Below are 14,958 nucleotides of genomic sequence, written 5' to 3' on the forward strand. Positions count from 1 at the left end.
AAGCAGATTAGATATGACTTTTAAATCTGTGGAACAATATAAGCCACTGCTGAGCCTAATGTTCCGCAGCAGATCAGCATCTGTTTCTATCAACTTCAGCTGCTGTTTAATTACATGCTGTATCATTTTCACTTATCAACTTCAAATCAAACTACCTTATTAATATCACGTGCCTAGTAACTGATCTTTGTAAAGACAACTATGCAGCTTTTCTTTATATTGATTGATTTGTTGATTGTGCTGTTTTGCTACACATGTGAACTCTTGATTTGAATGCATTTACGCCAGACGCTCAAACTGCTTGTTCATTTCTTAAAAGATTCCTGGCACCAGATAAAACCTTAAAGCGTGTGAAACTGTGGTTGTGTGTGTATTGTGTAATATCATGAGATTGTTAGCACAAGTGTTTCCGAACAGGATGCTACGCCTTGAAGACACTGTTAAATCTCCAGACGCCCTGTCTATTGACCAGCGTGTGTGTGTGTGTGCGTACCTTGCCGAGCATGGCTCCGATGATGGGCGGCCCGTGGCATTGGAGCAGACTCTCCTGATTGGTCGGGTGGTTGCGCAGCATGTTCTTAATCATCAGCAAAAACGCTGCCACACTGTTCTTCTCTAAACGGCCCTCTAACACACAAACACACACACCAGTAATTGGTTTTATATCAGTGAAGTGCACCATTGACAAATAACTGCAACAGCAGCATTACATGAGAAATCAACAGCCAAAGGAAATATAAAAGTTTAATAACAGAACACGAAAAACACAATCTTGCCTTCAGCCTCTTGCGCAGGCATATACACACATACGCAAACACTTAAACACAACTACATGAATCACTAACTCAGAGCAAAAACAGCATGCTCAGAAAATATCAATGGTGACTCATACTGCAATTCCAGAAAATTTACATCATCAATGTGCTAAGGAGCTCAAAGCGCAACATAACAATATGTTAATGGTTCATTCTGTAATGCTGCAGACTTTCATTCAAATAAGTTGGATTATTTTAGGACCCTTAATACATTTTTTCATAGTGACATTATTTAAATGAGAATTAAATGCATTTCCTTCAGATTTTTCACTTTAATGCGTCAAAATGTTTTACGTCGAAGTCTGTTTGTAATTCTCAATGGTGATTCTCATCTAGGTTCTAAGTCCTGTAATATAATGTCATTTTTTTATATGCATTACAAAAAATAAAATGTATTTATCTCTACAATTACTGTAAAACAATGATTTGTTTATTTTCCAACAAATACTACCAAGTTCTATATATATATATACGCACATACACACACACACACAGTTTTACACTTAGTGACACAGACAGACAGACAGATATATATATATACATACACTCACCTAAAGGATTATTAGGAACACCATACTAATACTGTGTTTGACCCCCTTTCGCCTTCAGAACTGCCTTAATTCTATGTGGCATTGATTCAACAAGTTGCTGAAAGCATTCTTTAGAAATGTTGGCCCATATTGATAGAATAGCATCTTGCAGTTGATGGAGATTTGTGGGATGCACATCCAGGGCACGAAGCTTCCGTTCCACCACATCCCAAAGATGCTCTATTGGGTTGAGATCTGGTGACTGTGGGGGCCATTTTAGTACAGTGAACTCATTGTCATGTTCAAGAAACCAATTTGAAATGATTCAAGCTTTGTGACATGGTGCATTATCCTGCTGGAAGTAGCCATCAGAGGATGGGTACATGGTGGTCATAAAGGGATGGACATGGTCAGAAACAATGCTCAGGTAGGCCGTGGCATTTAAACGATGCCCAATTGGCACTAAGGGGCCTAAAGTGTGCCAAGAAAACATCCCCCACACCATTACACCACCACCACCAGCCTGCACAGTGGTAACAAGGCATGATGGATCCATGCTCTCATTCTGTTTACGCCAAATTCTGACTCAACCATCTGAATGTCTCAACAGAAATCGAGACTCATCAGACCAGGCAACATTTTTCCAGTCTTCAACTGTCCAATTTTGGTGAGCTCGTGCAAATTGTAGCCTCTTTTTCCTATTTGTAGTGGAGATGAGTGGTACCCGGTGGGGTCTTTTGCTGTTGTAGCCCATCCGCCTCAAGGTTGTGCGTGTTGTGGCTTCACAAATGCTTTGCTGCATACCTCGGTTGTAACGAGTGGTTATTTCAGTCAAAGTTGCTCTTCTATCAGCTTGAATCAGTCGGCCCATTCTCCTCTGACCTCTAGCATCAACAAGGCATTTTCGCCCACAGGACTGCCGCATACTGGATGTTTTTCCCTTTTCACACCATTCTTTGTAAACCCTAGAAATGGTTGTGCATGAAAATCCCAGTAACTGAGCAGATTGTGAAATACTCAGAACGGCCCGTCTGGCACCAACAACTATGCCACGCTCAAAATTGCTTAAATCACCTTTCTTTCCCATTCTGACATTCAGTTTGGAGTTCAGGAGATTGTCTTGACCAGGACCACACCCCTAAATGCATTGAAGCAACTGCCATGTGATTGGTTGATTAGATAATTGCATTAATGAGAAATTGAACAGGTGTTCCTAATAATCCTTTAGGTGAGTATATATATATATATATATATACTCAGAGAGAGAGAGAGAGAGAGAGAGAGAGAGAGAGAGAGAGAGAGAGAGAGAGAGAGAGAGAGAGAGAGAGAGAGAGAGAGAGAGAGAGAGAGAGAGAGAGAGAGAGAGAGAGAGAGAGAGAGAGAGAGAGAGAGAGAGAGAGAGAGAGAGAGAGAGAGAGAATACTAACCAGATGACTTCCCCAGTGGCAGCAGCATGCCGGCAGGACCCCTGGAGGATGTGAGCTCTGGCCCGAGAAGATCTGAAGTCTCCTGACCAACAGTCTCGCCCCTATCCAGTAAACATACCTGCTCCAACAGCGGCAAGAGAGCCCCCATCCCACCTACTGAGCTCAGCACATCCTACACATTAGACAAGATAATAAAACTTAATTAGCGGTTACTTCTCCTGCAGGGATGTGTGAGCATAAGCTTTGTTCCAGAAGAATGTGTTGAATACACACATTTCCAAACACTGGTACACACAAAAGGCCGTACTGGTGTCAGGAATAGATAAATCATTCTGATCTTAAAAGACAATAAAGCTCAGTGACAGACACATACTTTGACATCCCAGTTCACCACTCTGTGACCTGTCAACCTGCCATCGTACAGATGATTCGGGGACAGATCCAAGCAGATCTGACTCTTAAAGGCCTACAAGACAAAAGAATGTGGGTAATCCTTCGATATAAGGCCAGTAGTTATTATTGTCATAATATATACAGTGGGGTCACAATTGAAAATCAACAGGGATTCAAAATATTTGATAAACCTGGAAATAAAGTTTTAGGATTTAGACTTTTGAACCTAACTTTATATTATATTTATTTTATATTACTATCATTATAAATATGCAAAACATGTGTATGGATCAATGAGAAGATAATTACCTGTGGGGTATAGTATAGCACTAGTTTACTGTTGACTTCTGACGGCTCACCATCAGCTTTGAAAAGAGATACGTTATTGGGACCTAAAAGCAGAATGAGAGAAACAGAGATAGACATATTTTACGCTTGTTTCTTTGTGGTTGGAGCTGTGAATTAATGCTTTATATGTAGGAATGTCTCATTCATACCTGCAGCGAACAAGGCTCGCGCCTGAGCAGGCTGCAGAGCTTCATGGCAGATGAACGCCGTGGCTAAAAGACCACCCAGTGATGTAGGAGAACCCCATGCCGTGTCCTGAAGCCCTGCCGGGATGGTGTGGACCGGACTGTCACGACTCAAACCTGGCCTCCCCCCTGCGGCTGCTGCAAAGGATGCTGGGAAGGACTGGGAGCGTGCAAGGGTTGGCGGCCCAGTGTGAGCTGCAAACGCCATCTCGGAGGGCGAGTGGGATGGGTTGGTCAAGGTTGGAGAGGTAGTCATAGTGGTAGTAGTCCGGTGTCCAGCTGATCCAATGCAGCAGGAAGTGAAAGGCTGAAACGTTGAAAGTCAAAAAGACCAATAAAACAAAACATTAAAAACAAAAAAAAACTACTGCAAACAGTAAAACTTACTCACCTCATTCAGAGAAGGAAAGCGCAAGGGTGCTGTTTTACACAGCTCTCCATCCACATAAACAGTGACCAAATTCTGTCCAAAAGGTCGACGGCCAGGAACGTGAACTATGGCGACTGAGTGCTAGAGTGAAGAAAAGAAGGGTAAGAATGAGACTTTGCATATAGACAGTGGACTTTGCAGTACCAGTGTTGTTATTGTTAACTAAAACTATGAAAATCATTTTCGGCAATTGAAATAAATGTTGCCTTGGCAAATGACTGAAATAAAATAATTCTAAGTTTAAATACTAAAATAACTAAAACTGCTGTTTCCTAGGTAGGATACAAGTCCAATCTCCTATCTACTTAAATGGGGAAAAACTGTTTTTCAATATTATATTTCAATATTATGTCAATTCAGCAATCAAATCTGATATTGGTTTCATAAAGTTAGCTTAAGCTAATACTGCAGCAACAATACATGTGACAGACATTTTTTTATATATATAACTCAAAGGGACTTTCTTTCCGCTGCCATTTTGAGCAATATTTTTATAGTTTCATACAAGTTCTTAGTCTTCTCTTCATATATTGTTAATGTGTGTGTGAGTTATCTGCAAGATTACTAACCCAGGCACAGTCATTGAATGGGTGTTCTGGCAAGGAAACGGCCATGTATTCTTTTTTGGTACATACTGCAACCACCAAAACTTCTTCTGTGGTGAAAAAAGCTTCAAAGCCAGTTCCGCTTGCTGTGAAGAAACTACACACAGGACACAACAGCTATAAATGTAAAAATACGCACACTAGTATAGAATCTTGTATTTTTTTGTTATAGATTAGAACAAATGTACTAGACTCATACAGGTACACAATATGTAAAAACATTTTGTGGGAAATATATTGAATATTGACTGCTTACTCGCTATGATTTTGTTTGCAACATACAATTGTAAACAAATTACGGTCATGAGAGACACATGCTAAGACACATATTTCAATGTCATCTCTGATTCAAACCTCAGTAGTAAAATTGCTGTTATAGTTAAATTCCTAAGTTGTAATTAATTGATGCAGACAAATTAAAATGATCAAATACTGCAGATGCATGATATACATGTTTACACACACATTGACAAAGATAATATGTAATGTTGTACATAATAATGTTGTGATGCCTAAACTCACCTGTGACATTAAAGTTTGTAGTGTTTTTTATTTATTTAGAAGAAAAAAAACGGAATTTATTTTAATATAATTTTTTATAATTAGCATAAAAGTATTTGCTTAATGGTATTAGCACAACCATTTTCAACTGTGGTTATAAGAAATGTTTCTTGAGCAGCAAAACAGCATATTAGAATGATTTCTGAAGGATCATGTGACTGAAGACTGGAGTAATGATACTGCAAATCCATCACAGTAATAAATTACATTTTACAATATATTAAGATAGAAAACAGTTATTTTAAATTGTAATAATATATATATATCAAAAAAAAAAAAAACATTATAAAGATGTAATTTAAACCTGTAAAGCTGTTTCCTGCGTGGTCCCTTGGCCATGCGAACTGCATTATCCGGGTTTGTCAGGTGAGATTCTGAGTAGTAGTGCTGGGGTGGAGGAAAGTCCGTGTTGAGGCACAGCCAGGCATGGAAAGCAAACGCACTCCCTGACCAGCGTTGTATAGCTGGCACCATAATACCCGCCATAGGGGGCATAAGGTCAAAATACTGCAAGGCGCTGCACCCACCCTCCCCACGGGCTGCCATGGCGGAGAGCACCCTTACAACGCGCCCGCAGTACGGGTGAGGGGGTGCACCGGGCTCAGTCCGCAAGAGCTTCAGCAGACTCTTCAGTTCACAGGGCCGTAAAGAAAGAGATCCCAAGTCTTGAAGCAAGCCCAGGAGGGCGTCCGCACACTGCCGGTCAAGCCGCCCCGGGGGTTCGGAAAGCACCTCCAGCAGAGCGCCCACTAAACCCGCCTCGACGGCTACAGTGCGGCAGGACAGAGTTCCTCGACACACGGCCGCCAGCCACTGGGACACCAGCAGCTGCAGAGAGCGAGAGCCCAGATCAGGCAACCACTGTAGAAGCAGGAGCAAAGGCTGTTCGTTACTGATGCCCAACTGCATGGCCTGGGAATACTCTCCTTCAACAGCCTGAGAGAAAGAAGAAGGAAAAAGCAAAAAATGATGTAAGGATACAAGTTTTTTGATAGCACAGTGACTCTCAGTCATGATTCTTGAATAATGCATTTGATGAAGAACTTGTTCGACGTTTTATAAGTATGCATGTGTGTAGTATGAATTCAGTGTTATTTTACAGATTATTATAGTATTTATAAAAAACAAAAAAAAATTACATAGTGTAGCTTTAACGATTGGTGACCTTCAATATCCGTCATGTTCTCCACAGTTTCCGAATAATAACTAAGACTCTTCTTCTGTGGCCTAGTGGGATAGTAAAGTGTCCATCAGATGCACACTTCAGAATCTTGGTGGAAACATTAGATTTTCCATCTACTATTTTCTGATACTTTGTATGCGGACATGCTATTCATTTGACATTGCTTTTCGCATACTATATAGGATGGAAGCAGTTATATTTGAATGTGAAGCATTTTTTGAAATGTGAGTCAAAGCCATCCAAAATGTGCAGTGTTGGGAGTCCTCCAGGACCGGGATTGAGAATCCCGACTATAGAAAATTTAACAACAACAGAAGCTGACCAATGCGCTATACAGGTAAAATATAGGTAAAATTTTACAGGGACAACTTTCGTGCAGTTCTTCACACAATTGCAACTGTATTTCATCAGAAGGCTTTTAATATAATTATTATTGAATAAATGATTACTTTGCTTTGAAAAAAAATGTGGCCATTCAAATTGAATCCCACTCAAATATTATGGAATTTGGCTAGTCACGTGATCTCAAGATGGCCGCCCCCATGAGGTGACCCTCTTCGTAACGTCGTCAAGTGGGTGAGGGAAATTTATTTGGACAGACCCTTGACCCCTCAATTTTGATCGAGGGAGCGAGTCTACTCAATATGCAAACTTCAGGCAGATCCATAGACCGCAATGCAACACGATTGTGAGTCACAGCAGATCACGCTTAATTTACCCCCACCCGACACAACTCTAGTGCATGATATTGGAGTTAATTTGACATTTAACCACATAATACTTGTAGCTACCTTAAGCTGACTGTTATAGTTTACTGTACTGTTATTTTCGTTTGTGTAATTTTTTATAATTTCACAAAAAAAAAAACAGCCCAAGCATACACACAGGCCTATAGAATGGAGCGTAAAACATATTCTTAATGTAAATAATAATTGCGGATTCCAAGTGATCGAGGGCTTAGGGTGTTTCATTTGAACATATTGCAAGGGTTCCGCCAGTAGTGGGCACTTGTGCAACGTAAGCATTGACATTCATCGTAGTGAATGAGACGGAGGGAAGTTAGTGAGGGAAGGGTATAAAATAACAGCCTTAGTCTCTTCTCACTTACCATGTTCATCAGCTCCTGCAGGAGTCTTTTGGTGGGCTGTCCTTGACTTTTCAACACATCGAACAACTGTGAGTAGCCAATTCGTTCCTTAAATACCTCCTGGGAAGACAAACCATACAAAACCAGTTACATTACAATTGAACACGCACAGAATACAATGGGAGTTTTTCCCACCCAGTTACCCAAAATAAACCAAAACACAAAAGGTATTATATAAAGTAGAAATGTTTTCCAAGTGGGAATATCATAAAAAACAACAACAGAATCTTACTTTAAATTCAAGTTAAATAAAAAAGTCCAGTCCACTATGTAAATCGCTTTCAAAACGCAAGGCCACCAAGATTATTTATCTAAACTATGCTGCAAAAACTGAGAAAACAAAAAGTTATAAATCTTCATTGAGCTGCAGTATAATGTTTGTATTGCAAAGATGATGTTATAGAAGAACAGGGCGGCACAGACTATATTTGACCTAACAGCAAAGAGTTTAGCTAATAATAATAAAGGGCATTTACATAAAGAAGTAGCAGTTTCATTCTGAAAATTATTCACGAAAAACTACTTTACTATACTATTTTTATTATAATACTAATTATAATACTAGTTATAATTATAATACTATTTTTATTATAAATACATTTCAAAAGAAAAAATCAACAAAAAAATAGGACATGGGATTATGACATTTTTTGACCTGTAAGTATATAAAATAAAAGGAGGAAGTGCATGTCATAACGTCACCATGGGTGACCTGGTTCTGCACCACAACATCAAAGGTGCTGATAAGATTAACCACACGCGCATAAGGGGCACATTTATCACACGCAAGCACTTTGACTTATCATGCTGATAAGACGAGCGACGTCTCTAAGCTGACCTTTCAGAGACTTTAGGAGAAACATACATAAGGAACGAGAGGAGAGGAGGTGTGAGAAATGAGTCGATGGAGACATGTCATACCTTGGCAGAGGGCGAGTTGCTCATAATGGCAGTGAGGACTCGAATGGCGTGTACTGTGATGCAATCAGAGCCCTTTTCCCAGACCTACACACACACACACACACACACACACACACGCAAAATACACATCATTTAGTTCACAATCTTCATATAATCTCAAATGTTAAATGATTAGTTCACCCGAAAATAAATATTCTGTCATTATTTAAGCATACTAATGTATTTCCAACCCCATTTGAATAAAACCAAGGCCGTGACATTTCTGAATGTAACACGGAAACAAAAGAGAATTTAAAGCTTCAGTGAATTTTCGATGATTAATGACTTATGTTTTTTGTCTGCTATCATATGGCTTCAGAAGACTTTAGAAGAATGGAGTGCACAAGTCATATGGACCACTTTTATTCTGCATTTATGGTGTTTGTAGTCCATTTTAGCTAGACAGACTGTTATAAGAACTGCATAAAGATACTTCAGAATTTCTCCTTTTGTTTCCATGGACAAAAACAACAGACTATGGGTTTGGAATGACATTTAAGTGAGTAAATAATGATATACACTACCGTTCAAAAATGTAGAGTTAGTATGATTATTAAAAAAAGAAATTCATACTTTTATTCAGCAAGGATGCATTAAATTGATCACAAATTGCAGACTTTTATATAGTTACATTTTTTTCTCTCCAGTTTCCACAAATATATTAAGCAGCACAACTGTTTTGTACATTGATAATAATAGAAAACAATAAAATAATAGTAGAAAATAATAAAGAAATAATAAAAAAACAGTTATTTTAAATGAATAAATAATGTATGTCACAATTTTACTGTTTTAACTGTATTTTCAATCAAATAAATGCAGCCTTGGTGAGCAAAATGGCATTTTGTGTGAAATATTTATTTTAGTTGAAGAGTTTCAGAGAGAAGCACGCGAGGTTGATAAATTCAGAAATTATGAAAACATGCAACAGTAAAGCAATTTTCTCACTTTAACCTTGAAATATTTACCACCACTCAACCACAAATATCCCACCAAAAAAGACCACCAAATGAAACACTCATCTAATGCTACACCCACAGCACCACAGCCAGACTAGACATGCTAGAAATCTAGAAACACTCTGCAAACTGCAAGACAATATGCAAAGTGACATGGCCTTGCATTAATACATCCAAAGAACTTCACACATACTCTCTCTTCACACACACACACACACACACACACACACACACACACACACACACACACACACACACACACACACTAAACCACAATCAGCAGGATCCTCACCCTCTGTGTACTGACACTGCACTAACCTTTAAAAAAGTACTCAGATGGTACCATGTTATCAAATGCTACAATTTACTATATGATTACCATATGTATATACGACAGTGTTACTATTGTTAACTAAAACTATTACAAAATAAAATATAAATATTAGTAAAAAACTATGCAAAGGTGACAAATCTTTCTGTGAAAAAAAACTGTAATGAGTTTAAGTTGAAGAAATACAATTACTATCTGAAATAAATACACTAAAACTAAAATAGAAATTAATTAATTAATAAATGACAACTATTTAAAAATCTATAAAAAAAACAACTAATAAAAATGACAAAAGCACTCAATGTATTAAAATCTAAACAAAATTTTTAAATAATAACTAAAAATATAAATATAAAACGTAATTTAATAGTATAATAGTATATAAATAATATTAAAATAACACTGATATACAATGGAAATAAAGTAGTTTACATGTTTTTGCAATTTATTCTACATCATTTGGGAAGATAATATGGTACCTTGACAGATGGCAGTTTTATCCTAAAACATTGATTTTATGCATCAAATACCTTTAAAACACGAGTGATTACCATCAATCTCACATCCAAATACCAAATATCATGGGATGTATTACCATGTATGAGAACTGCATAATGTTGTTCTTTTCCACATTTCTTTTGTTGCATTTAAGTCAACTGTGAACTGACAGATGCAAAGACACGTGTACATGCATGCAAATGTTTTGCTACTGCATATTCACCTAGGCAACATTGCATGTTTGGGGAACGGTGTGGAGTATGTTATGCAGAATCTAATGTTGCTCAATCAGCAGTTGTCTGTCTGTGTATTAGTGTGTTTGTCTGCGTTTGTGTCAGTCGAGTGAAGGGTGGGTTTCCTGCTGACGAACACCACACTGGATCAGCGGTGAAGGGAAAGTACCTGCTCCACTTCAGCCTCTGTGAGCAAACGTGTAGTGAGGTCACATTGGCCCTCACACTCCACCATAAACCTGTTACTCTGATAGAGCTGCAGGACGGACGCACATTCACACACGTACCGTCACAAACAAACACATGAACACAAGTGAGTCAGAGATAAAATAAGCAAGCAGAAATTAAACTTACTGATAGATAAAGCAAAAAGAACTGAAAAGGTAATAGATGAAAAAGAGAAGCTCTTCGCAATCCTCATTACACAACATAATGCCTAGTTACAACACACTCAAAAACCACCCAGCTTAGCCAAACTGACTGTGATCACATACAAACCAGTGACCCAGCACCTATATTTCATCACCTGATGGAAACAGAGGCTGCACTACAAATAATTTGTATTCGTCACTTTGACGCACTGGGCTGTAAATTGTCTGTCATGCTGTCAATTCTTATCTGTCTGTAAAATATTGCAAAGCTTGATGGGTCAATGACAAATCTAGCTTAAATGCATTAGTGCAAATGCAAAGTATTTTTGTGCAAATATCATGATTTTTCATTATATTTTAATGAGTTGTACCACATGACTTTTACAACTACCTCAGCTGAACTAACCATGCCTTGTCAAAGGTCAAATTGCCTAATATTGTAAGATACTTATTGGCCTTGACACACAGTCATTAGGATTTGCAGGGATCCACTCTATGATATCATTTCCTCTTTATGTTATGTTTGCATAATGATTGCATCACCTGACTTTGATTTGGCAGACATATTTTTCAAATATTTCTTTATTAAAAGAATTAAAAAAAGTGAGGCTTTTAATATTGGGACAGTTTGACATTATTTGGTAACACTATTGTACAGTGTCCTTGTATGTAGTAACTAAAGTGATAACTATAACTTATGCATAATTACATGTAACTAACCCTAAACCAAACCCTCATCCTAACCCTAACCTTATACAGTGTGAGCAGAATTATTAGGCACGTTGATTTTCTGATCATATTTTATTTCCAGGAACATTTTGCCAATTCCAAACCATATTAAACTTAATAACTACTATTAATTTTCTATTTAATCATGTATAAGTGATATATAATTGTTCATGAAGGCTGGAAATGAAAAATGTCTTATTTTCAGGTGTGCAGAATTATTAGGCAAGTTTTCTTTTACAGATAAAATAAGCCAAAAATGAGATTTAACAAAGACTGAAAAGTCAAAAATTATTAAATCCCCATGAGAAGAATGCAAAACTAATGCAATACTAGAGATTACAGTTAAGGCATGACCATTGGACAGTGAAATGCTCATTGGGTCAGCAGGGTCAGACAAAAACAGGTGGAGAAGAAAAAACACATGTTAACTGCAAAAGAATGAAGAATTAAGGTGAAGAATTAAGTGTGAAACCATCAGGAACCCTTTAGTCTTCAGCGCCACCATTTTCCAGAACTGCAACCTACCTGGAGTCTCCAGAAGAGCAAGGTGTCAGGGTCTCAGAGACTTGGGTTAGGCAAAGAATCCTAAAAAATAACCCCCTCTTAATAAGAGTCACAAGCTGAAGAGATGTTAAATACATGAAGACTGTTTTTTTTATAGGCTTTATAGACAGACAGATTGAGAGTGACTCTTGAAGGACCAGCAACACATCCTCTTCTACCACTGTTTGAAGAATTCATCTTCCAGAATACATTTTAATACGTTTTGGGAGTTAATTTTTAGTCCATCTCTGCAAAACGGACTTCAGGGTAGGAGATGGACTAAAAATAAACTCACAAAACGTATTAAAACGTATTCTGGAAGATGAATTCTTCAAACAGTGGTAGAAGAGGATGTGTTGCTGGTCCTTCAAGAGTCACTCTCAATCTGTCTGTCTATAAAGCCTATAAAAAAACAGTCTTCATGTATTTAACAACACTTCAGCTTGTGACTCTTATTAAGAGGGGGTTATTTTTTAGGATTCTTTGCCTAACCCAAGTCTCTGAGACCCTGACACCTTGCTCTTCTGGAGACTCCAGGTAGGTTGCAGTTCTGGAAAATGGTGGCGCTGAAGACTAAAGGGTTCCTGATGGTTTCACACTTAATTCTTCACCTTAATTCTTCATTCTTTTGCAGTTAACATGTGTTTTTTCTTCTCCACCTGTTTTTGTCTGACCCTGCTGACCCAATGAGCATTTCACTGTCCAATGGTCATGCTTTAACTGCAATCTCTAGTATTGCATTAGTATTGCATTCTTCTCATGGGGATTTAATATTTTTTGACTTTTCAGTCTTTGTTAAATCTCTTTTTTGGCTTATTTTATCTATAATAGAAAACTTGCCTAATAATTCTGCACACCTGAAAATAAGACATTTTTCATTTCCAGCCTTCATGAACAATTATATATCACTTATACATGATTAAATAGAAAATTAATAGTAGTTATTAAGTTTAATATGGTTTGGAATTGGCAAAATGTTCCTGGAAATAAAATATGATCAGAAAATCAACGTGCCTAATAATTCTGCACACACTGTAGTAAGTACATGTAGATAATTATTATTGCTCAGTACTTAAATATAATATAGTGTAACTGTGAATTTTAATTCAGAAACTAAAGCATGTTTAAATGTTCTAACTAATGTACGCATAAATTAAACCTTTACTGTATTTTTTAATAAATGAATAGATCTAGACTAAAAAAAATGCCATTGACCATGGTATTTCTGAGACATTTCTGTCTTATCAAGCACTGTGTTGCAGTTTTTATTCTGCTCACGAAATGTGAAAGGACAGCTTCAAATCCCTACTGACATCTTTTAGTCGGAAACTTTCAAGCAGGGAAAAACATACCTTAGAAATACCTTATGTAAAAATGATAGAAAGCATATACAGTAAACCATTTCTAAAACCTCTGGATGGAACCATAGCAAATCTGTGGTTCAGATTAGTTTATTCGAGGACAGGTGTCTGCTTGTTATCTTTCAGAAAAAACACCAGCAGATTGCCACATTTCCATTGTCAGCCATGAGAATGGTTTGAATCCTCAGGGCTGTTATTGTGAAACGATATCTCAGAGGGTTTAAGAAGGTAGCATTCTGACCTTGCTGTTCTGGATGAGGCGGAGGATGTGCTCAAAACAGTTGTTAGTTAGAAAGATGGCCTGCAACACCGGCCGGTCTGAACACTGCAGGATCTCTGGGATAGCATCTGCAGGGCAAAAACACAAGAACATTCAGACCTGTGTCCTTTGGACAGATAAAACTATGCCAGTTCAAGCACCGGGATGTCTTACTCATGGTGAAGAGACTACATGCAACAGCTTTTCTGTTTGGTTCAACTTCTCTATTCAAATGGTTTCCAGAGAACTGTCTACAATTACTCTGAACTTCTCCAAAAGAGAAGGAAGTTCACCACAAACATAATATAAATGTTTAAACAACATCAAACATATCAGACACAGTGATCTGGGTTAAATATTTCGAATCAGAAGCACTACAATTTGCCATGTATGATACAGTTTTGTTGAGTTGACATACAATCTCAACGATTTTTTTCTTGATGCAAAATGGCAACAGTTTAATCAAGATGGAATATCACATTACATGCCGAATACTATATACATATACTATACTCCACATAAAACTATTCTAAAAGGCATTTTGCTATTTGTTTCAAAATTATAATGCATGCAGTTTCATGACCTTATATTAATTGAATATTTGTGTTTTATGTTAATAATAATTGAACTAGTGAAGACAGAAAAGGTGTTGTAAAAAGAGTGAAAAGTTATTTAAAGGAAATGATGAGAAAGTAGAGGACATAAGATATGCACTTTCCCTCACATTTTATTAATAATAATATCAATTTAACCCCCAATTTCAACAGAAACCTAGAGGATATAAAGTTCTAGAGCCATAATACTGAATAAACTAAACTAAAAACACAAACAGACCTTGAGAACCTAATAAATGCAAACAAAACAGACAGTGCAAATACAACACAACTCATTAACAAAGCAAACAAGCCAGTGCATTACATATAATGATTTGTTTAATGAAAGGGGTGTGTTCAAATATATGTAATCCTGGAAGGCCGTACATGAGGGTGAGTAAAAGATGACAGAAATAATGTTTAGGTGAATTATACCTTTAAAACGATTTGTCATGAAATGGGACCCTCCCACCATAGAAAAACACTGGATCCTTTAA

The 14,958-nt window shown here is 37.4% G+C and overlaps 1 protein-coding gene across 4 annotated transcripts in view; it reads right to left on the reverse strand.

Moving 5' to 3' along the window:
• Positions 1-14,958, reverse strand: part of nbeal2 (neurobeachin-like 2) — a 76,465-nt gene that overhangs the window by 37,133 nt on the left and 24,374 nt on the right. For 2 of the 4 annotated variants that reach the window (XM_081388428.1, XM_081388429.1), the window contains exons 9-20: positions 13,851-13,957; positions 10,775-10,861; positions 8,546-8,629; positions 7,586-7,684; positions 5,599-6,230; positions 4,698-4,830; positions 4,090-4,209; positions 3,663-4,005; positions 3,475-3,557; positions 3,146-3,238; positions 2,773-2,944; positions 494-627 (exon numbers count right to left, since the gene is read on the reverse strand). In XM_081388428.1, coding sequence (XP_081244554.1) covers positions 494-627; positions 2,773-2,944; positions 3,146-3,238; positions 3,475-3,557; positions 3,663-4,005; positions 4,090-4,209; positions 4,698-4,830; positions 5,599-6,230; positions 7,586-7,684; positions 8,546-8,629; positions 10,775-10,861; positions 13,851-13,957 — 2,087 coding nt within the window. The remainder of the gene's footprint in view (positions 1-493; positions 628-2,772; positions 2,945-3,145; positions 3,239-3,474; positions 3,558-3,662; positions 4,006-4,089; positions 4,210-4,697; positions 4,831-5,598; positions 6,231-7,585; positions 7,685-8,545; positions 8,630-10,774; positions 10,862-13,850; positions 13,958-14,958) is intronic. The other 2 variants (XM_081388430.1, XM_081388431.1) reach the window with 1 other exon arrangement.

The sequence above is a fragment of the Scardinius erythrophthalmus genome (genome assembly GCF_964197995.2).
Source record: "Scardinius erythrophthalmus genome assembly, chromosome: 16".
Classification (NCBI taxonomy): Eukaryota; Metazoa; Chordata; class Actinopteri; order Cypriniformes; family Leuciscidae; genus Scardinius; species Scardinius erythrophthalmus.